Source organism: Penicillium oxalicum, chromosome III (genome assembly GCF_001723175.1).
Source record: "Penicillium oxalicum strain HP7-1 chromosome III, whole genome shotgun sequence".
Classification (NCBI taxonomy): Eukaryota; Fungi; Ascomycota; class Eurotiomycetes; order Eurotiales; family Aspergillaceae; genus Penicillium; species Penicillium oxalicum.
This window is the reverse complement of record NC_064652.1, coordinates 899,783-920,047: the sequence shown is the minus strand read 5'-3', so window position 1 is coordinate 920,047 and position 20,265 is coordinate 899,783. Positions and strand designations below refer to the sequence as shown.

At 51.7% G+C, this 20,265-nt stretch overlaps 6 protein-coding genes across 6 annotated transcripts; 1 reads left to right on the top strand and 5 right to left on the bottom strand.

The window, feature by feature from the left end:
- Positions 1–1,185: 1,185 nt before the first annotated feature.
- Positions 1,186–2,298, bottom strand: POX_c03803 (uncharacterized protein; the record flags this gene model as incomplete). Its single annotated transcript, XM_050112691.1, has 1 exon — positions 1,186–2,298. One exon carries the CDS (start codon positions 2,296–2,298, stop codon positions 1,186–1,188), a length of 1,113 nt encoding a protein of 370 aa, XP_049970247.1.
- Positions 2,299–6,994: 4,696 nt separating this feature from the next.
- POX_c03802 (Sm-like protein LSM1B) lies at positions 6,995–7,404 on the bottom strand (the record flags this gene model as incomplete). The annotated part of the gene is made up of 2 exons (XM_050112690.1): positions 6,995–7,266; positions 7,374–7,404. The coding sequence occupies 2 exons, from the start codon at positions 7,402–7,404 to the stop codon at positions 6,995–6,997; spliced, it is 303 nt and encodes a 100-aa protein (XP_049970246.1).
- An 852-nt stretch (positions 7,405–8,256) lies between these two features.
- Positions 8,257–9,949, bottom strand: POX_c03801 (uncharacterized protein; the record flags this gene model as incomplete). Its single annotated transcript, XM_050112689.1, has 3 exons — positions 8,257–9,477; positions 9,565–9,741; positions 9,827–9,949. 3 exons carry the CDS (start codon positions 9,947–9,949, stop codon positions 8,257–8,259), a joined length of 1,521 nt encoding a protein of 506 aa, XP_049970245.1.
- Positions 9,950–10,433: 484 nt separating this feature from the next.
- On the top strand, positions 10,434–13,717 carry POX_c03799 (uncharacterized protein; the record flags this gene model as incomplete). The annotated part of the gene is made up of 6 exons (XM_050112688.1): positions 10,434–10,493; positions 10,554–10,581; positions 10,656–10,771; positions 10,840–10,859; positions 10,930–11,481; positions 12,730–13,717. 6 exons carry the CDS (start codon positions 10,434–10,436, stop codon positions 13,715–13,717), a joined length of 1,764 nt encoding a protein of 587 aa, XP_049970244.1.
- Positions 13,718–13,921: 204 nt separating this feature from the next.
- On the bottom strand, positions 13,922–15,435 carry POX_c03798 (tRNA(His) guanylyltransferase; the record flags this gene model as incomplete). Its single annotated transcript, XM_050112687.1, has 8 exons — positions 13,922–14,170; positions 14,236–14,340; positions 14,439–14,527; positions 14,650–14,825; positions 14,921–14,965; positions 15,045–15,176; positions 15,269–15,358; positions 15,422–15,435. 8 exons carry the CDS (start codon positions 15,433–15,435, stop codon positions 13,922–13,924), a joined length of 900 nt encoding a protein of 299 aa, XP_049970243.1.
- A 747-nt stretch (positions 15,436–16,182) lies between these two features.
- POX_c03797 (uncharacterized protein) lies at positions 16,183–19,596 on the bottom strand (the record flags this gene model as incomplete). The annotated part of the gene is made up of 4 exons (XM_050112686.1): positions 16,183–17,516; positions 17,582–19,126; positions 19,206–19,399; positions 19,481–19,596. The coding sequence occupies 4 exons, from the start codon at positions 19,594–19,596 to the stop codon at positions 16,183–16,185; spliced, it is 3,189 nt and encodes a 1,062-aa protein (XP_049970242.1).
- Between the last annotated feature and the right edge of the window lie 669 nt (positions 19,597–20,265).

Below are 20,265 nucleotides of genomic sequence, written 5' to 3'. Positions count from 1 at the left end.
TGGAATTGAAGGGGTTTGGGGAGAAACATAGGAAACAGGGGAAGAGGGAAACCCATGACTGGGAGAAAACCCTCAAGACACATGACTGCTGGGCTGGCAAACATCTGGAGAGGGCAAACTCTCTCAAAGCTTGGTTGTGGGACTTTTGGGTAGCTTTTTCATCCGAGTACCTACTGTATGCAGTTTCCGATTCATCATTGGTGTCAACAGTATGTATTTAAAAAGGTATCGGTCAGATATATACGCAATGAAGAAGGAGCCCATTCAAGGATCAGTCTTACGCATGTCGATGAGGCCTCTATCTACTCGTCAATGTCAGCATTAGGCTGCAGTACCTTAATAAAGAGGGCTTCCTAGCAGCTTCGTGGATTACAACTTCGGCAGAATCAAGTGGTAAAGGCAATCAAAACCAAATCATCCAATTGAAAGTGAGCAACCATCTCTTGGCCTCTTCATGGTATGTGCGCAGTAAGCTATATATGTACTCTGTAGGAGCAAGGCGATTATGATACAAGGAAAAAAGAAAGCAGAGGCCAATGAGATCTCAAGAAAGGGCCAAAGGATGGTGGGAACAGTAGGATACACTGAAGAATGAACACGCTGAAATCAAATATTCACAAAAAAAAAGAAGGAAGTCCAAGGAAACCGGGGAGCACACTTGGCGAAGCAGAGCCAGTCGCCAAAGAGTCGATTGGATGGGGAGGCAAATGCTATAGCCAGTTTGGACAATGCCGGAGAGCATGCTAGCGATCATATCCCTACTGAAACACTGCAAGGCCTTTGGAACTGCCTGGTCTGCCCTGCAAAGAAGATTGGGAGTAACCGGTCCAGCCGTGCAACTCTGAGCCCAACGGAGAGGGTTGCGACGAGATCAAATGCGAGCAAGAAAAGATGCGACAGCCAGAAAATGCCGAGGGGCACGAATCAAAAGTTCGAGACGAGGAAAGCGCTTTCCTTTTGCCGAATATAAACGCCTCGGTGCTAAGTGAAGATGCAAAAAATAGACGGATCGGTCTTGAGGAGAAGGGGGTGCAGGTCGAATGGTCGAAGAGCCTTGAAACTCGATCGGAGATGCGAATTGAAATGTGTCTGGGAAATGTGGATGCTGATAGTACCATGAAGCAAAGACCGGTTAAACAAGGAGGCGGCCGGGGACGACACAATAGCCAGAATTCGTGGCCGTGTTCATATGTCCATGCTCCATCGCCAAGGACGTATGCGTTCTAGCTGACCAACGCCAAATTCGTCTCGGTCATCAGTGATCTCCAGTTGAAGAAGGTGAACCTTTGCTTTGTTCCCATCGACACGAGGCATGGTGGAGAGGGTCTTTGAGATGTGTGGACGAGGAGCCTTGGGGCTACCTTCCATGGACTCGGAGGTAGGTCGAGTCGTGGGGGTGTCTGGGTATTTCCAGGAAGCACTGAAAGATCCATCATCGGGCATGGAAAACATGGAGTCGGTTGGAGAGTCCCGCGGGCGATGACAGTCGGGGGGGAAATCACTATCGAAGCTTGGCCGCACGTGTGACGCGGACGGTCGGCGAGGCAAGCGTTGCTCTCCTTCAGCCGTTTCAAGAGGACCGTCTTCGACATCCTTGGGGACGTGTTCGGCCTCTTCTTCCTCAATCACTCCACCTCGGATCGGGCGCGATGGGAATTCGTTGAAACCACCGTGGGCTGTCTGAGGTGAAGAGGCATTGATTCGGACCTTTCCGGCCATGACCTTGGCACTCGGAGGCGGCTGGAGCATCCATCTCGTCTCGGCACGACTGCGGGGCCCACTCACGATAGGTGGGTGGAGATCATTGACGGGGGGAACCTGAGCGGCGTAGTATTTAGGCGGCTCCGGTTGATCGGTGCGACCACGACCGGAGAACCCGATGGAAGAGCCTCGGACTTCCTGACCCCAGAGTGGTTCGTCTTCTCGCTGATACCGCATAGATTTCCATCGGTCGTTCAGTGGCTGCATGAGCGCGGAAGCCTTGTCCTTCTTGGACGGGGAGCTATGATCTGTGTTCCAACTGTCGGTGCGAGTATGGTTCCGATTGCCACCACGGCGAGTGGGAGGCCCTGGCCCCAATGCGATCTCCTCGGCCCATCCTTCATTTGTACTGAAGGCAGTTGGCTGGGGAAATGGTCGGGGTTGGTCGGTGACAAGTTCGGCGGCGGCGGCTTTTTCATTCAGGCGTTGACTTCGAACGGCATCCTTCTTCCGTTTTCGCCGGTCAATACTCATCGCACACGGCGTACATGTCGCATAGTAGAAGACCGCGGACTGTGCCCCTCGGAAGAGCCACATCGCCAAATGCGGGGGAGAAGAGGAGGAGGAGAGAGGGAGGTAGAGAGTCGTTCGGATTTAAAATCGATCTGCGGCGGATGGATGGCTTGGGAGTGTGATGGAAGCGACAAGAAGAAGATGATGATCGAATGACGATCGACGAGAATTCTCGTAGACGGTTCACGACCACAGGTCAGCCTGCGACAAGTGCTGCGCTAGGCCGGGAGAGGAGAAATCTTTTTGTCGCAGTGATGCAAGAGTCCACATGAAGGGCTGAAACGTGGTATACGGATAGGGGGCGGCGGGTGAGGAGTGAAATCCTGCAGGTGGATGAAGAATTGGACACCCAGCGACCAGCGGAGGGGTTGGGACCAGTCAAGGTCACCAGGAAAGAGGTAAGAAGAAAAGGAAGCAGTCGAGGCGGAGGCTTGTGCAAAAAGAGAGAAGTGAGAGCAGTGATATGAAGTCAAAAAGAGAGGAGTGGGAAAGGGCAGAATAAGGGTGGAACTGAGCCACAGGGTGAAACGGGGGGGGGGGGGGGGGGGGGGGGGGGGGGGGGCTAAGCAGGTACGAGAGACGTTTTTGCCTGAAGCGGTGATGGAAACAGATACCCGACAGTACGGTACTGTATGGGGAATTCGACGTTTAAATGTACCGTATGGCTATTTACAGAACACTGGGATTATGGATGCGGGGGGCTGCTGCGGATTTTGTAACCTCGGATACTTGGCAGTTAAGATGATTGGGCAATGAGCATATGTATGGACAGACAGTCGTACAGTACTATCTTGGCTTGGTCTGCCTGAATTACGGATATCCTCCCAGTGGCCAGCACTTTTTGAAGGCCCTATGTGTATGGTTATAGAGAGGCGACGAATGTGACCTACAACCTGATATCATCGATCGTGGAACTCAGGCAGCACAGTGGATGAGCAGATAAACAGCGTGGAACTGGAAATTGTGGATAACTAGATACTTTACACTGGTAGTACCTTAGTACTGGTCAACTAAAATCCTCTGACCAGGAACAGCAGGGGAAAGACTCCGAACCAAGGACCAGCTTTCCACGACGATGTACTACGCGCCGAATGGACGCTACAGTACAAGCGGTCCAACATTGTGGTATAGGGCTGGGCTCCATATCCAATGAAGCATTGATATATGTAGTTTTAATATGCCTATCCCATCTGGATAGGTACTTGAAATCATTTTATCAAGTGATAAGAGCTACAGATGAAAATCCCCGTCAAAAACCTTTGTTTCAGGCGCTCTGTGTGTGGATCACTATCTTCCATACTGATGAACATGGCAAAAGCAATCTCTGCGAGGCGCGGGCCACACACTGAGCCATGTAACTGTACAGTTGTACAATTGTGTGTAGGTATATGCACGCTCGGGTCAACCGATCGGGGACACTCGACATAGGTCCTGAACAACCACACTTACCCGGAGCGTACATAGATATATTGATCGCGATCAGCCCAGGTCCACTACTAGTTACTCTTAAGAGAAGTGGCGAGAGAAATAGAAAAGAAAAAAAAGAGAGAAATACTCTAGTTGTATAGTAGGTCACCGTTCACGTATGTACCCCCTCCCATTGAACCGGTCTTTTAAAAGCCCTGAATACCTTAGCACTCTTTAGCCCCGGCTCGCAGAGTGGAAGTGGGTAAATACGCTAGTTTTTTTCCCCCCTGCCCCCTAGACTCTATCTTAAAGGGTTTCTACCGAGTCTCAACCATCATGGTGGACATGACCTCAATCAGAATGAGTTGTAGGATGTGCATAGTAGTCCTTGGCTCTATTGAGTATACGGTAACTGTACAAGTATCTCCATTGTTCAAGTATATGTGGACTTGACATGTGCAGCACACTACCAGTATCGAGTACGGTAGACTGGTGGTGTACACATGAAACGAGGTGTACAGTATCGCATTTATCTTCCCACAGTACCTGAACCGACCCACTTCCAAAGGGGAAAGGGAGGGGGAAAGGGTCCATTTGCGACGCAAGCGGAACAGGAAAGGGGGGCTGGTGTCGTGGATTAGCGAAAGACGCGGCACAGACGAATCGGCGAAAACTGATTGTGTCACTGTAGTATAGTACAGTACCACTGCCGGGAATGATGATAAGTAGAGAGTCTTTGCATCATCTACTGATTCTGAGGCAATCGATGCTCCACGAGTCTACAGTACATTGCTACATTACCACATTGTAGTAGTAAGTACATACCGTATAGGGGAGTGACAGACCGACTGGTGGTAGAGGCCGACCGGATTCAATTCGTCGCACGAGCCAGTCCCGGCTCTGTTAGAAATCGATGACTCTTTCTCTTGGAGTCCTATCCATGATAGGAGGAACCTGGGTCTACTCTACTTGTTTAGTTTCTGTATGTATACCTGTCCTGTCCTGTAGGTAAAATTGTGTACATACATATCCTACATGGGCACTGTACGGATGTATCACAGGCATTAGGTACCTATACATTCGACACTTGCACAGGGTGTATTCAGTATTGCTGTCACGTGGGTACTATGGTACCTACACCAGCCGCCTTTATTGCCTAACCAAGGTAGGATACCCGAAGCTAACAAGAAGTGGGAAAAAAAAGAAGGAATTTAGTATGAGGTTAGGTAGGTCCGTGTTGAGTTCTTCGAGAGACTGGGGACGGACTGGAGGGTGGTTTCTTGAGTGCTGGTGGCCAGTGGACTTGGGGGCGGGGGGCTCGTGCATAGATGACTGTACTAAGTACAGTCATCTATGCATAGCACTTACATACTCAACTATGTTAGTACTCGGTTGGAAGTGGGCAGTAGTACTAGGTACCTAAGGTAGTACTACATGACCATAGATGTGTCAATGTGGACTATGTATGCCCAAGGTAACTCTATCAAGTACCGCGGAGCAGTAGTCAGTCCCCAAGGCTGGACAGTATGATTATGTAGTCGTATGACGGTCCGTGAACAAAAAGAAATCGATCAACATCCCGCACTCCACGCGGATTGGCCGCAAGGATTGCCCTACAACGAAGCACCTGCATATCCGCTGGCGTCTAGAACACACTCGAATGAGGAGGGATCAATTGACTGACAAAGAGTGAGAAAGTGACAAGTGCACTGGGGGAAAAACGTGCCGACGAGGTTTTGAGGGGGTTCGATAACTCAGCTCGTAGTGACTGATGGTTGTGCGGGAGGGTCCCTTGACCTGAAGTCGTAGTACCTATCAAGTTTAAAGTCCTTCTGTCAATAATGGAAGTCATCCATCAGGAACCTTGATGCCCAAGGTACTAATGCAATGATTGAGTATAAGACACATCTATAGATGTACAATGTTGAATGTACACTCTTGCATGCAGTACTAGTAGTAGTACCAGTTATATCTCCCCCATCCAGGATGTTGGGAGTCGACGGTCTCGCGTAACATAGTACACCACCTAGATAGTAGAAATATCTCGTACAGGTTGATTAACTGAATTTCCTCCACCGAATCCCCGACCGACTCTGAATCTGCCAGTCCATAAAGCCATATTGATCGAATGCACAGAGCAAGTCACCAGGCACCCAAAATAGTAGGTCCGCCCCAAACGGAAGACCGCTCCGTGCCCGTTCACTTTCCATCAGGCGTAAGCTCGAACCGATCCTCCCTATTGAACCGTCAAGGACAGTTGATTCAAAATCATCCCAAATCCTCACATCTGCTCAAGTGGTCCAGAGTGAGGTCAACACTGTATTCTACTGTACGTAACACACTTACCTATAGCATTACCCCCAGATGAATTACAGTACAATGTACATACTGTTCATGTTTGTACTGTACTGGTGGGCCAGAAGGAATGCATCGACAGCCCTGTGCAGCATAACACGTTCCCCCGCCCCTCATTCCATCATTCCATGCTGGCCCTCCAAGTTGTTCATTCCCCGCTCGGCCGTTCGGCTTCCAGAGAAAATCTGGGCCAGCATGGGCACCGTGGGAACCAGGACCAAGTTTTTGATCAAGGACTCATGGCTGACGGGGCTCTTAGCGGGTTTCCATGGGAGGTTCTGGAAATGATGATACATGTCGACTGTTGGTACAGGATCTCATGAATGACCTTTCCATTTAGGCTTGGTGCCTATTAATGTTATACTGATATGGGGGGAGATAGGCAGCTGGGGATATGAATGATCAGGCTGACTGACTCGACGAGTCGGCTGAGCCACGCAGTCGTCGTATCTTCGGGTCGGGTAATGTAGAATTGTCTACAAGGGATCGCAGCCAAGGTGGAGGCTTCTTTACGCTGCCACAATGGCGCGCTATACCAAAAAAGAATTCGATCCGACCCAATGGCGAAACGGGACCAAGAGAGAAAACGATGGCAGGAAAGAAGTGGGTATATGATTGCGAAAACCTCCATGGATGATTTACTCTACCCTCTCCAGGCTGCAAATTGTGCCCTCAGAGATCGTTCACTTTCCAAGATTTCCCGGCTGATCCCTGGCAGCAGCGTGAGATCACGCGTACGCTCCAGGCTCGTCTATTTTTCCACGCCAAAAGAAGACCTCAATCACCGGAGAGGAGAAGAAAAAGAAAAGGAAGGAGACGAGGAAGACGGAGAGAGGAAGAAAATGAAAATTGGACGATATCAAAAAAAGAAGCCTCGCCGTAAAAACCCCCCCAACGCCTGAGCGTGCATCTATTCAAATCCACGTCTCGTATGCACCGGACACTTCTCACGCAACGTTCATACGTTTTTCGTGTCCCGAATCACCTGTCCTTTGACCTTGGACCAATCAATATCTGCATCGATCTTCTCATCTACCTCACCACAGATGACCACATTATCACCTCGGATGAGGTACAGGCCATGCTCCACCTGCGCTGAGGGCTCATCGTCGTCGGGAGTTCGGATAATGCGCTCCACGGTGTTGGTGAGGACGATGTTGGTGAGTTGATCGGTGGAGAGAAGCGTGCCGAGGAGTGTACGGCCGTCAACGGTGAGGATGAGGACTTTTTCTAAAAGAAAAGAAATAACAAGACAGGGAGTGTCAGTAGATCGGTTTCACACGCGTAGTAAGAGAGAATAAGTGGTGGGCGGGGACCGCACGAGGGTCGATACGTACTGTTGATGAGCGACATCAGAGGGAGAGACATGCTGGGCGATGGAAGTGTGCGACGAATGATGAAATTGACCGAGGAGACGTTGACGGCGGTGGACGCACTTCCTCACAGTGCCAGTGCCGGGCGACAGAGGCTCAGTTCTAGAAGCTGCTGGATCACAAGCAACGAGGGCTTTCTCGATGACCCCGCTGACTGCAAGATGGGGGAAATTCTGATCCGCAAGTAGTCTGAATTGGAGAAGCGCAACGATGAACGAGGAGGGGGAAGGTGTTTTGAAAGTGGGAGAAAAGCGTTGATAATGAGGAATCGCCTGGGGGTTGCGACTCGTAGTGAATGGACCACAATTGCTAGCTTCCAATGGGATTCGTAGCAGGCTCGAACTCGTGTGGTTGAGAAGGAAGATGCGAGATGCTTTCGGGCCGGTCGTTGGTCTCAAGACTTTAGGACGAATCAATGAATTAAGAGGGGGAAGAGTGGACGCCGAGAAGGAGTGCGTTGAGTAAAGAGATTGGGGGGATTCTTCTCTTTGTTTTTGCCTTCAATTGCAGATGGAGAAAAGCAGCTGATTGTTCTTCTCGGGTCTTTCTTTACAGATAGCTTTCCCTCTATGGCACACGGCTCGGGTCACGTGTCGGAGCTAAGCTTCGGAGATCCCGACTTGGAGACGAGCTGCGACACAGTCACACTTCACCATTCATAGACAAGATGATGTGTATATAAATCTACGCTGAGACTTTTAAGTACAACGAAGTATCCTTCAGGATGAATTCTCAAAGATGCAATGTCTCCCTGAAGGGGGCTCAAATGGTATCAAACAGCTCAAATTTATAAGAAAAAAAAAACTACTGTTCCGGTGGAAGATATTGCCTGCAATGTCCTCTGCACTCAACCACTCAGCGCACTCAAGTCGAGAGGCACACTGCTTCCTCGACCAGCTCGATACCTTCTTTCCCCACCAACAAACGGCCGCGGCTTGGGAAAAAGTCCTTCTCCTTGGAATTTGAATCGTGGATCCTCTATTCGCACAGGGCCAATACTCGCAGAAGCCCGCAGGCCCGACGACGGCGCGGGACCGACAGAGGACAAGGTATATGCGCTGGGGTCTAGTGCAATATGCGGTTCATGTGAAACTGGACGTGAAGCGATAGGTGATGGGCGCGAGGGCGGCTCACTGGGTGGTGGAGGGGCTGGAGCTGAAGCTGGAGGCGGAGGCGGAGGTGGAGCCGCTGGCGCAGCTGACGGCGGGGGAGGAGGGGGAGGTGTTGTCGGAGAGCCCGCGGAGCTAAGTGCACTGCGTGCTGCTTGAGCAGCCATTGATGACGAAGCTCCGGATGGCGGGGCGGGAGGTGGTGGAGGCGTTGGCCGGCCGGGAGCAGCTGGAGGTGGAGGAGGAGGAGGCACGCGTGAAGATGCGGGCGCGGAGGGAGGAGGGGGAGGGGGCGGGGGAGGAGCTGCCGGGCTCGCGGATGAAGAGGGTGGCGGAGGAGGAGCTCCAGAGGGCTTTCGCGAGCCAGGAGGTGGTGGGGGAGCGCGAGGGGGAGGGGCGTCAGGCGCTCCCTTGATAGACGCCGCAGACGCAGACGACCTGGAGACGGGACGTGGTGGAGGCTTCTTTAAGCTGGCAACGAGGGGATTGATGGCCGGCGCATTGTGTGAATCGGAAGGCGGGGGGACCGGTGGTCGGGCTCCAGGAGGTGGAGGAGGAGCTGAAGGGGGCTTCGGGACTGAGGGAGCTGTGCGCCGTGACGTTTCACCGTCGGACATGTAAGGTGAATCTCTATTTGCTCCTGTATCAACTCCGCCGCGACTGCGTAATTTGGGCATGCCCCCAGCGAAAAGACCTCCCAGCTGCGCTGCAGGACCACCCGATCCTGCATCTAATCCGGAGACCCCTTCACTGTTGCTTCGCTCTCGATTGGCAGCAAGGCCTGATGGCACAGGCGGTGCCAGACCCGAGGGCGCTTTCATGCCCGGCACTGGTGGCGCTCCGCCAACTGCAGGTGCCGCCGAGTTTCCTCCGGTGCTTCCTATTTGAGGCGCTGATCGGTCATTGGTGACGGTTTTTTTCAGTCGGGTCCCCTTGTGAATATCGGATAACAAAGCGCCCTGCGATCGCGTTAGCTTGAACCTCAGCCCCCAAAGGGAGGAAGTCGTCCACGAGAAAGACATGGACCGCGTAGACTTTCAGCTTACCCTTCCTTTAACTTCATTTTTCGACGGTCTGGCAGGAAGATTGCTGCCACCTCCAGGAGGAGGAGGTGGGGGAGGGCCACCAAGACCTCCGGGCGGCGGCGGCGGCGGAGGGGAGGGGGAGGAGGAGGAGGCATTCTCGCGACTCGTCGACACTCGTTCGAGACGTTTTAATCGAGACTGGGGATTGTTTCAGAGCAATCAGACAGAATCAAAAAAGAGACCAACGAAATTGGGTGAAGAGACTCCTCACGGACACTCAGACGCGAGGCAGAAGAGAAGACGTCAACGTAAGGCCGGTAGTGTCAGGCTGGGGACTGTGGCTCAGTCCACTGACGATGGCAGAAAACGATCCACCGCCCTGAAATAGACAAGCGCCCCGCGTCATCGGGTTCTCGAACCGCACGCCAGAACGTCAGAGTCGAGAGGAGCTGACTGGCTGACAGCGGATAGCGACCCCAAGGGATCATCAAGCAGAGTCTCGTTTAATGTTTCTGCCTTGAACCACCTTTGGCAGCAAATTCAAACTCTCAATCTAAGACCTACAACATCGCCCGTGCTCGATTTTCTGGAGTACTACTCCTACAAGCCTGTGGAATTCCGACACACTCTTTAGTCCGGAGCTTGATCCGATCCGTCTCCACTCCGCCATTGCAGAACCATCGCAGAATTAGAACATCCTGTAATTCCACTGCTTGACAAACGGTTGTTGTCCTCTTTGATCATCCTCCACGCCAGACACCACGCGCGTTTCTTTTGTTCAACGGAACAACAAACTCTCTCTGTAGCGAGGTGTCGTTGATATTCTCCAAGTTCTCCGACCTGACGGAACGAAGTTCGTCCAACTTCCAGCTCCTCTTGTTCCAAGCAAGATGCGGGATGGTGGCCTGGGCAGGTTGCAGAAGAGGATGCGGGGTCATTTCGGCGACAGAGTAAGCTGATTTCCTCGTCACCAAGACTGTCGGTTCGGGGACAACTGCTGATCTGTCTAGCTGAGCCCCGATGATGCCTATCTCAGCTGTGAGCTTAAATGAGTCCTCACCGGGGATGGTGATGAGCTGAAAGGTGCGCTAACATGATTCTCGGGCCTGCAGATCATGATATCCGATGTATGGACCCCGCTTCTTCATCTCGACTGCCGCGGCTAATCAGGAACACAGTGACTCGGGAGGATATGCAATGCCTGAAGAACGATTGGCTGACCGACAACGTGAGTATCGCCAATCGCGATAAAATCCGTTTTGATTGCTGGAGCATCGAATACTGACTCGTCTGTAGATCATCTCGTTCTGGGAAGAGTAAGCTGTTTGGATTCAAGGCGGGCTGCAGCGCCCACGAGAAACCAGTACTGACGGGAGACTGCTGCAGATACCTTGAACATGAATTTCTGGTTCAATACAAGACCTCGCATATTGTTCTCCTTCGACCCAGCATGTCGTTTATGCTTTTCCAGACTCCGGACCCGCGCTCACTGCGTTCAGCCCTGCCCGACTTCTCGCAAACCACCCACGTCTTCCTGCCTATCAATGATTGTCACAACAAGATGCAAGCCGAGGGAGGCACGCACTGGTCACTGTTATTGATTTCTATCGTGGATGGGGTTGCTTTCCACTATGACTCACTGGCTTTCGGAAATCACGACGAAGCCCGATATGTGACTGCGCAATTCGGTAAACTGCTGGGACGACCGTTGGCCTTTCAGCACTTGAGAGATTCCCCTCAGCAGGACGGCGGTAGTGACTGCGGCGTGTTTGTGTGTATGAACATGCGTCACATCCTCCTCAAGCGGCTGCTCATGGCTACTGCGAACGAAAAGGTGAGCATGAGCCTGGGCGGAAAGAAGGTGGACGCCCACGCAGCGCGCAAAGAGATGGCCAAAATCATTGAAGGTTTCCGGAAAGAAGGAGAGCGACGACGATCGTGAGTGACTCAGTGCCCTTGTTTCCACCGTTCGGAATGCTCTGTTCAAGCCAGAATAGCTCACTTTTATACCCTTCTAGCTTGAGCGCAAGCCCGATGGGCAAGAGCTCTCGAAGCCCTCCACGTATCGAATGAGCATCTTCTTCGTACCAGTTAATGAGCCCACGCCGATCACGCTATTTCTTTTCTTCTGCTGCACACATCGTCCTTTTTTGTGACTGAGCACCTGGGTACTGTAATTGGCCCAATTCTACCCGTATTTGTACGCGTGACATGAACCTTCAATGCCTTTTTTTTCCCAATTGGATTTTTTTTCTTCCCCCGCTTCCCCACCGATTCAGATCATATATCTCATTCTTGAAGAACGGGATAACGCACTATACTTATTCTTGCTATTCCGTGTTCCTCTTTCCTCCAATGTTGCTCGCGGAGCCTTTGGTGCACATTGTATCTTGGACATGAGCGTATGGAATTCCGCCTGAAGATCGCATTGGCATCTATATAGCGCTAGCCACTGACAATGACATGTATACGTCGGGCATCAAAAGAAGAAGACTCGAGGCTCCATGTCACCTGTCAACTTACAATTGCCGTGATCAGTTCACTCGACTGGGATGTGACAGATATCTCAACTCATCCCAGTCAAAACTTGGACATGTTTCTTCCCTTGCCCACGCGCTTTCTCGAGCAGGCAGTCTCAGAAGGGTCAAAACAAGCATGATATTCATCACGTCGAAGCAATCAAAGCATTGAACTTGCTTCGTGTATCGGCCTCTCTCGTCCAGCGTCAAGTAGCTTTGCTGGTGAGCTTTATGCACAGCATGAATTTTCTTCCTGTCGAAGATCTCTCCGAGCCGTGCAGTACCATGCTTTCCACCACTCACATTCCATTAATGTACCAGGTTTCAGAGATCGACTTATTCGAGGGCCATCTTGTACCATATTGCCAACTTCCTGAAAGATGCCATGATTATATAATCAGAGTGCACCCGGGGGCCTCACCTGACTTGCGGGCAGCGAAATCGTTCCGAAGATCGATAGGCGCGGAGTTTCCTTATCGCCCAGGGACCGAGTCTTTTTTTTTCTTCTTATCCGCTCAAAACACCTTGAATTTTATCTCGCCCGTTTGAAGGTGAACAAGACCTGATTCTCGTCCACTTGTTCCACCCCGAGAACATCAGTCAGCGCATGTCTGCTTTATAGCGTCTCATTCCGACTCCCCCTCTCCTCTGATTTGGCCTGTCGCAGGGTCAAGTCCCCGTCCCCTCGTCCTACTCAACAAGCCTCGCGACCGCGCCTTCGTTATTTCCTCCACTATCAGCCCGGCTTTGCTCACTACGAAATGGACGCCCAAGCATACCTCATCCGACATGGATGGTCCGGTCCTGGAAACCCTCTCAATCCGAATAAACGGCCTGGCCCCCACGGCGGTCTCGGTCTGACGAGACCGATCCTCGTCTCGCGCAAACAAAACAATCACGGCGTGGGCAAGAAAACTACCAAAGATCCTACCAATCAATGGTGGCTGCGAGGATTCGAAGATGCGCTCAAGGGGATCGGCGAGGAGAAACCAGAAATCAAACCAGCGAACAATGCCCTGACAAGCGAGTTGTACCGACACTTTGTGCGTGGGGAATGCCTTGCCGGCACTATCGAGAAGAAAGTCGCCGTGGAAGCAGTAGTGACCAAGGTCAGGTCTTCGTCCAAGCGAAAGCGTGACACCGAGGATGAAGGCGAGCGGCGAGCGAGAAAGGAGGCAAAGGCCGCCCGGAAGGAGGAGAAAGCAGCGCGGAAGGAGAAACGAGCTACGCGCAGGGAGGAAAAAGCCAAGCGACGCAAGCTCAAGGAAGCAAGTGGATCGGCAGTCACATCTTCCGGTGATTCTTCTGCCTCTGAGGAACGGATGGAGAGCAAAGAAGAAAGGCGGCTGAGGAAAAAGGAGAAGAAGGAACGCAAGGAACGCAAAGCAGAGGAAAAGAAGTTGAAGCAATCGAGACGCACTGCAAGCGAAGAAGACTACCCCACTCCTATGCTGACGAATGAAGATGGGGGAGAAAACACTGCCACTTCTGCTTCTTCTGACGAGGCCGAGATCTTGGCGAAGAAGAAGAAGGAAAAGAAAGAGAGCAAGGGGTCCAAAAGCAAGAGCCGGGCCAAGGAAAGCGGCGAAGAAAAAGAGTCCGACCTGAAGAGCTCCAAAAAGGAGAAGAAGGATAAAAAGGCAAAACTTGCTTGATCTACACTATGCTTTGAAAGCGCCAGCATCGTTTTCTAAAAGTTGTCTCTTTTTTTTGCATCGCGCCGGAACCGAGTCTATAGATTGCCAAAGGCTTTTTGTTGCTGCGATCATGATACCCACTATGTTTGGCATGGCTATTCAACATTTCCTCGAGCTGTACAGGTTTCTGTCATAGCAATGAACATGTATTCTTTTGTGTTCTTATTTCTCAGCTTCCTTCTGATCATTCGAGTCCGTCGTAGGCAACTTTCCTGGTTTCCCAGACAAGATCCAGGGACGTCTCTCCCAGAATTCGTCCCGGATGATATCGACGTGATCCACTACAACCTGAGCCTTTCGGCGCAATTTTTTGAGTTTCTCCTGTTGTGAGCGAGACTGTTTCGGTTCTGATTGAGCATAGTCATCCTCGTCCTTGACGTCCTGCTCTTGAGCAGGCTCCTGAAGTTCATACTGCGCCTTGAGTATTAGTATCCATTGGCATATAATGTGTCATAGGAAGGCTGCATTGATCTCACTTGTCGGTAGAGCACACTTCCTTTCTTATAAATCTCGAGCTCATTGTTATAGTTGATGCCGAAGCGTTTGAAAAGAATCTCGTTCTTGTCGGCAGACACAGTTCCCTTGATGGCTGTTAGTGAATTGATCCCGCCACTTGACACTGACCGAGTCTCGTGCCGTTCAGTCTCCCCGAGATGAGAGGCAAAAAGGAGCCACAAACCTTCAATTCTTGCTCAGCATCTGTGTTAGTCAGACCTCCTTGCTGAACCATAGTCCAGAAGGTGGTGTTGTAGAGATTGTTGATATGGCCTTTGTTAAATGAATATCAATATTAGTCAAGATGGTTCATCCCAGGTTGATTGCGATTTTGTCTTGCCCTGGCAACAGGAAGGAAAGGAGCAAAAGAACATCAAAAAAAAAAAAAAACTTACAATCTACTTGGCGCCAGCTCATGTAGTCTCTGAGAATTCGCGCAGTAGGATAGATGACAGCCCGACCATCAAAGGATGGCAGATAAGGAGGCTGAAGTGGCGTTGACGGAAAGTACGTAGACCATAGATGAATGTAGTACGCCGTGAATGTCGAGACAATGGTTGTCACCAGTTTGCTGTCATTTAATCTATCAATCAGAAACCAATATTGGGGAATACCGACCAGGAAAAATCAACTAGACAAGAGGAAAGATGTGTTCTTTTCACTCACGCATTTCGTCTTTCGAAGAGCTGACAAGTCGGATGGAAAACGAAGCTGCGGACTACTCAGTTTCACGGATACCGACCACAAAACAAGGATCAATCAAGGCGAAGAGATGGGGCCATTCTCGCACCTGAACTCATCACTAACGCCATATGCGATGCATAGATCTGGCAGGTCCTTCATGACCTCGACAGCAGCGGCGTTCATCAGATCAAGAGCTCGCCGATCATTTGGTTTAATAAACGCATAGTGATCTGACAACCTGCGAGATCGTTAGAGTCAAGTATCATGAGAGATGGAGAGGAGCAATTTGGCCCTTGTCAATGAATCGTGATCAAGTTCATGGCGACTCACTTGTGAAATCCTCTTCCGTCGATGCGGACGACGATCCAGGTATTGGGTAGCAAGACGTCGGGCTGTTCAAAGTCCTTGACATACTCGAATCTTTGATCTAGTCAGATTGGGATACCAATCTCTGGATTCAACTCAGCTACGGAAGATACAGACCTGGAATTCGCCATAGTTTTGATCCGTGTCTGCAGTTGAGCAGGTATGACCAGCTCAGCGTTCGAAAGAGTTGAAATTCCAGTGGAGCGGCGTCGAACCCGAGGGACGATTTTGTGCGGCGATAAGATTGGGTTGCTTGCTTGCTGTAAACCGCTTGTGACCCGCCCAACCCATCTCTGATTCTCGATCCATCTAGGCTGGATTGGTTGCGAATCCAGTATTCTGTGCGCAATCACAATGCGTCAATAGCTTGTATGGTCCCTGATAGGCCGATTGCTAGATTCCACATCGCTAGTACCGCTGCCATCTTCGAGTTTTCAACGAATTCCCAGATTAGATTCACTCGGTGACAGGGCCTATGGTCGATTCGGGGAACGCCCGTCAAGTTGCATACATGTCGGACACAAGAAGACATCCAGTATTACATGCGTTCCTTGACAAACAAATTGTTAGAGCATATTGATGACTTTTTGACCTCTTTCCTAATTAATACACACAATTTGCTGGCATCCCAGGCAAAAGGGCGATGGAGGTGAAAGGTGATTACTTGGGAAAAGTGGTATGATTCATAAAAGGGACATTTGCTGAGTGGGAAAAGAATGTGAGAGTTTGTCGATTGAGCCCGGCAAACATGTAAGGTAAATGATAAGAAGGTATGTGCAGCACTGATGGTGCGGAATGAATGTGTTTGCCAGTGAATCCAAGGCGGAAGATGATTAAAACTAAGATCTCAAAACGAAAGCAGGGGACTGATTACTGAATCAAGCGTGCGCGATCTCCGCAAGCGTAAAATCCTCATCGCCTGCTTCGCTGGCTCGCTCGCTCGTCTCGCTCGCTTTGTCGGACTTGCGTGGCTTGCGTGAGAAAAAGCCCAGGCTGCTCCTTGTTGAGCGATCCGCAGATGGCGCACTGGAGATGGTGCTGTCAACGCTCTTACCAAGTTGTGCCTCGGCCGCCGCATCCTCCTCAATGTCACCGTGTGAGGACTCGGCCTTTTTGGAGAAGAGGCCCGAGCGGTCTTTCCATGAGCTGAATTTACTGGAGCTACCCTTGCGGGTTATCTTGCGGATGAAAGACTCTTTCGAGATGTTTTCAGCAGATGCGCCGGATGGCATGCGCTCCAGTGACTCGTAGGATCCAGCGGTGAAGTGGGATAGTGAGCGAGAGTCCCGTGACATTCGAGATTCAGACGGGGATCCGTCGCCACCGACATGCAGATCGAAGGGGGTGTCATGTTCCTCTTCTTGGTGCAGACCATCCTGCATGCCGCTGAAGACGGCGGTAAATGTGGGCGCAGCCGGATTCAGCTTGGGCGTCATGGGACGGTGAGACGAGGATGGGCGGGTTCCAATCGGAGCTTGGAGAGGCCGCAGCTGTCGTTCATACGTTTCTTCCACGAAATCAGGCTCTCCAGTGAGACCCAATGGAAGATGCCCCGATGAACCGAAAGAGAGCGAGGGCCGACGGGAAGGTCCGCGCGACCAAGTGGAAGGAGAAGCCCAGTCCAAGCCCAATGGGCTGTTTCGGTGGCCCGTCGGTTCCGTCGAGGGCCATCCAAAATGACGGTTGTCCGTGGAAGGGTGAGGTAGCTGGTTTTGAGTGTCAAAAGAAAAGGCCGATGAAGGACGAGGGGAAAGGGAGCCGCGACGAACATTGCCAAGGATTGAAGATGGATCAATGGGATCATGACGGGGGCTGAACTGGTTGTAGCCCGTGTTCAGATCCGAATTCCCTCGGGTGGCAGTGCTGCCGAACCCAAACCTACTAGATGAGAAAATGCTGGAGAATGCAGCACGCCGGGATGGCGCGTGATCTGACGAACTGTCCGCAGTAGCACCGGTGGTGTTGCTGCGAGGGAACAAGGACATTGGATTAGCCCAGTTTCCTGTGTAGCTCAATCGTCGCCGCCGGGAGCCGATGGGCTCCAGTTCATCCGGATTGCGGGGGAAGGACTGGCTTTGACCTGGTTTCAACGTGCCCAGCATAGGCGGCTCGTCGGCCAGCGTCTTGCCTCGAGGCCGGTGAAACCCAAAGAGCCAGAAAGTCGACGTGTGGCGCTTTTGGGTCGCTCTGCGGCGGCTGACAGCCCGACAGCCTGGGAATCTGAAGCCTGTCGGTTCAGGCTTTCAAGCGGGCTGGCAAAAGCACTACCGGGCCTACTTTCAGAAGATGCAGGGGAGGCAGGCCCGACGTGGAAATTATCTCGGGAGGCATTCGGCGCTTCGATTGCGGAGAAAAGTGGCCGTGTCAGTGGTTGCGGGAACTCCGGAGACTCCTCGTCACCCAGAAGATCAGATGGCAGCAAGGCATCCGCACGAGGACTCATTTGAGGGTTGTTGAATGTAGACTCTGCGTCGGAACGCATGATTTCGGGCGGCTCAGAGAGATCGGGAATTGTCATTCCGTTATTAATGTTGAAAAAGGCAGAACTGGGTGGGAAGGTGGGCGAATTCGTAACCGGAGGATTGTATGTCAAGCTACCTGGGAAGGCTGACTCGACACCGGGGAAATTGACTGGGGAGGAAACATTGCTATTCAGGGAGCTGCGGTGCCGTCGTGGCCGTATGGTTGCAGCATTGTTCATATCCAGGTCCAAGGAGGGCATGTTGAAAAAGCCCGAACTGTTCGGACGCTGGTTCGTGAGCCATTTCAACCGTTCTTGGGCTTCTTGATACTGCTGTTGAGCTTGCGCATGCAGATTGACCAATGTGGCATATCGTGCGTGCAGACTGTTCAGCTTCATCTCCCATTGCCGGGCTCGCTCGTTGTCGATTCGATCCAGCTCCTTTCCGTCCTCACTTTCGCCATCTTGAAGTCCTTTCCTTTCGTCTTCGAGTTTCTTGATACGACCACCCTTGTCTTGAATTTCATCGTCAATCATCTTCATGTCCGCTTGTTCTTTGGCAATCTTTTTGCGAATTTCGTCTCCTCGGGCCTTGCCATCTTCCTCCACACGGGACTTGTCTTCCTTGGCCTGCGCCGCATCCGCGTTCATTCGGGCGACCTTCTCCTGCCATCGCAAAATATCATTCTTTCGCTTATCACGCTCAGCTTCTTTCTGCTGGAGAAGTCTCATACGCTTGGTCTTCTCGCTCTGCACGGTGCGGTTAACACTTTCCAGCTTGGAGACGTGCTTTTTCAGGTCTCCGCTAGCTTCATCCTTTTCCTTGACACGTTTCTTCAACTCGTCCCGCTGTTTTTCGAGGTCCTTCAATTGCTGCGAATGTTCCTCGTCTTCTTCTGCTGCCTGTTTCTCCACGTTATCGTTCTCCTGCTGAAGAGCTTTAAGGCGTTCCGCCAGTTGCTCCAGACTCTCGTCTCGGTTGGAACGGTGGCCGTTACGTCGAGACTCGTCGGCTTGGCCGTAGGAAAAATCGGTGGAGCCGGTCGCGGGTGAAGATTTGCGGCCCGTAGAAGGCCGCTTGCCAGGTGCCTGGCCCGAGCTGAGCTCACGAGCCATGAGAGGAGCGGACGGGGTGGGTAATCCCACAATCGATCTCGGAATCGATGCTCGAATAATCGGACCGCCGTTGACCGCATCTTGCGCGCCTTGGGAGAGAGGTAGCGACTTGGTGCGCACGTGCAGGACGGCGCTCGGAGTCTGGAAATTTGCTGCGCTGACGGAGAGGACACAAACATGGTATATGCTGCCAGGAATCAAGTTCGAGATTTCAACCGCAGTTTCTGCCCGTTTCGACTCGCCGACTACATTGATTTCGTTAGGTACTTTCCGAGTGTGATCGAGTCGACAACCAGTCCACCTGGTGCTAGGAGGCAGGCATACCTTTCACATTGTTCACTTGGATGATATGCTTGTGTATGGAGTTATGAAACTCTGGCTGTTTCCAAGCCAAACGAATCTCACGAGCAGTGATTTCCTCCAGGGTGACCTCTGGTGGTGGTGGAATGTCGAGGCCCAATTTCTCAACGAGAACATCATTAGGAGTTTGACAGACTTGCCATGCTCGGTAGAGAAGCCTGCCGAATGTCAGATCTCCAAAACAAAACACTCATCGAATGTGGTCTCGGAGGAGTCGTCTGCGGGGAAATGGGGCTTACCAGATCAGCGCCCACAAAATTGAAACCGCCAGGAACAGTGCCATGAGGCCTCGCACCTTCACTCGCGGGACGACAGTTGGGTAGGCATCAAAGGCGAGATAGAATGGCTCGTACATCCCAGCGTCAATGACCCATAGACGCGGGTAGCGGGAGCAATCTAGAATGAGCGAAGGAAAGAGCCCGTGGCTGGCAGCAATAGTAGCCAGAGTTCAATCGGTCCTCTCCGTCGGAGTGGAACATGGAAATTGTCACCTGACCCCAGTTTAGTCAGTTGCATCCACGCTGGGCTTAGCGTGCTTCAGACTTTCAAGGATCTGCCGCTAAATGAGCTAGTCCAGTTGTGGACTAGCGCCCATCCATCATCGAAGGTTTAATGACCTCGGCACCTGCCCGCCGGGCGCTTACATAACAAACGTTGGGTGTTGAACCTGCGGGTTAAGGTTACCACCGCAAGTACCTGGTGGGCGTCGTGCAGATGTTGGTAGACCCTTCCAACAAAACCTGTGGATGCTCATAGGCACATGACATAAGGGCATGAAAAGCGGGTGCATGTTTCATCCCTCCGCCTCTTGACCCCAGGAGTGTGGCCTGGTGGGATGCAGATCTTCTGTAGTCTCAGCGGCTGCTGGGGATGCTGACTGGGGTAACATTACAACGGATGAGACAGTGCGACTGTTCGTCAGCCGACTGTCACATGGGTCCTTGTCCTAGCGGCGATCCCGAGTCTTCCCAACGAACCTGTTTCCACCCCTCTGTTCCGCCCGTTCAGAATTTCCAGTCGACGT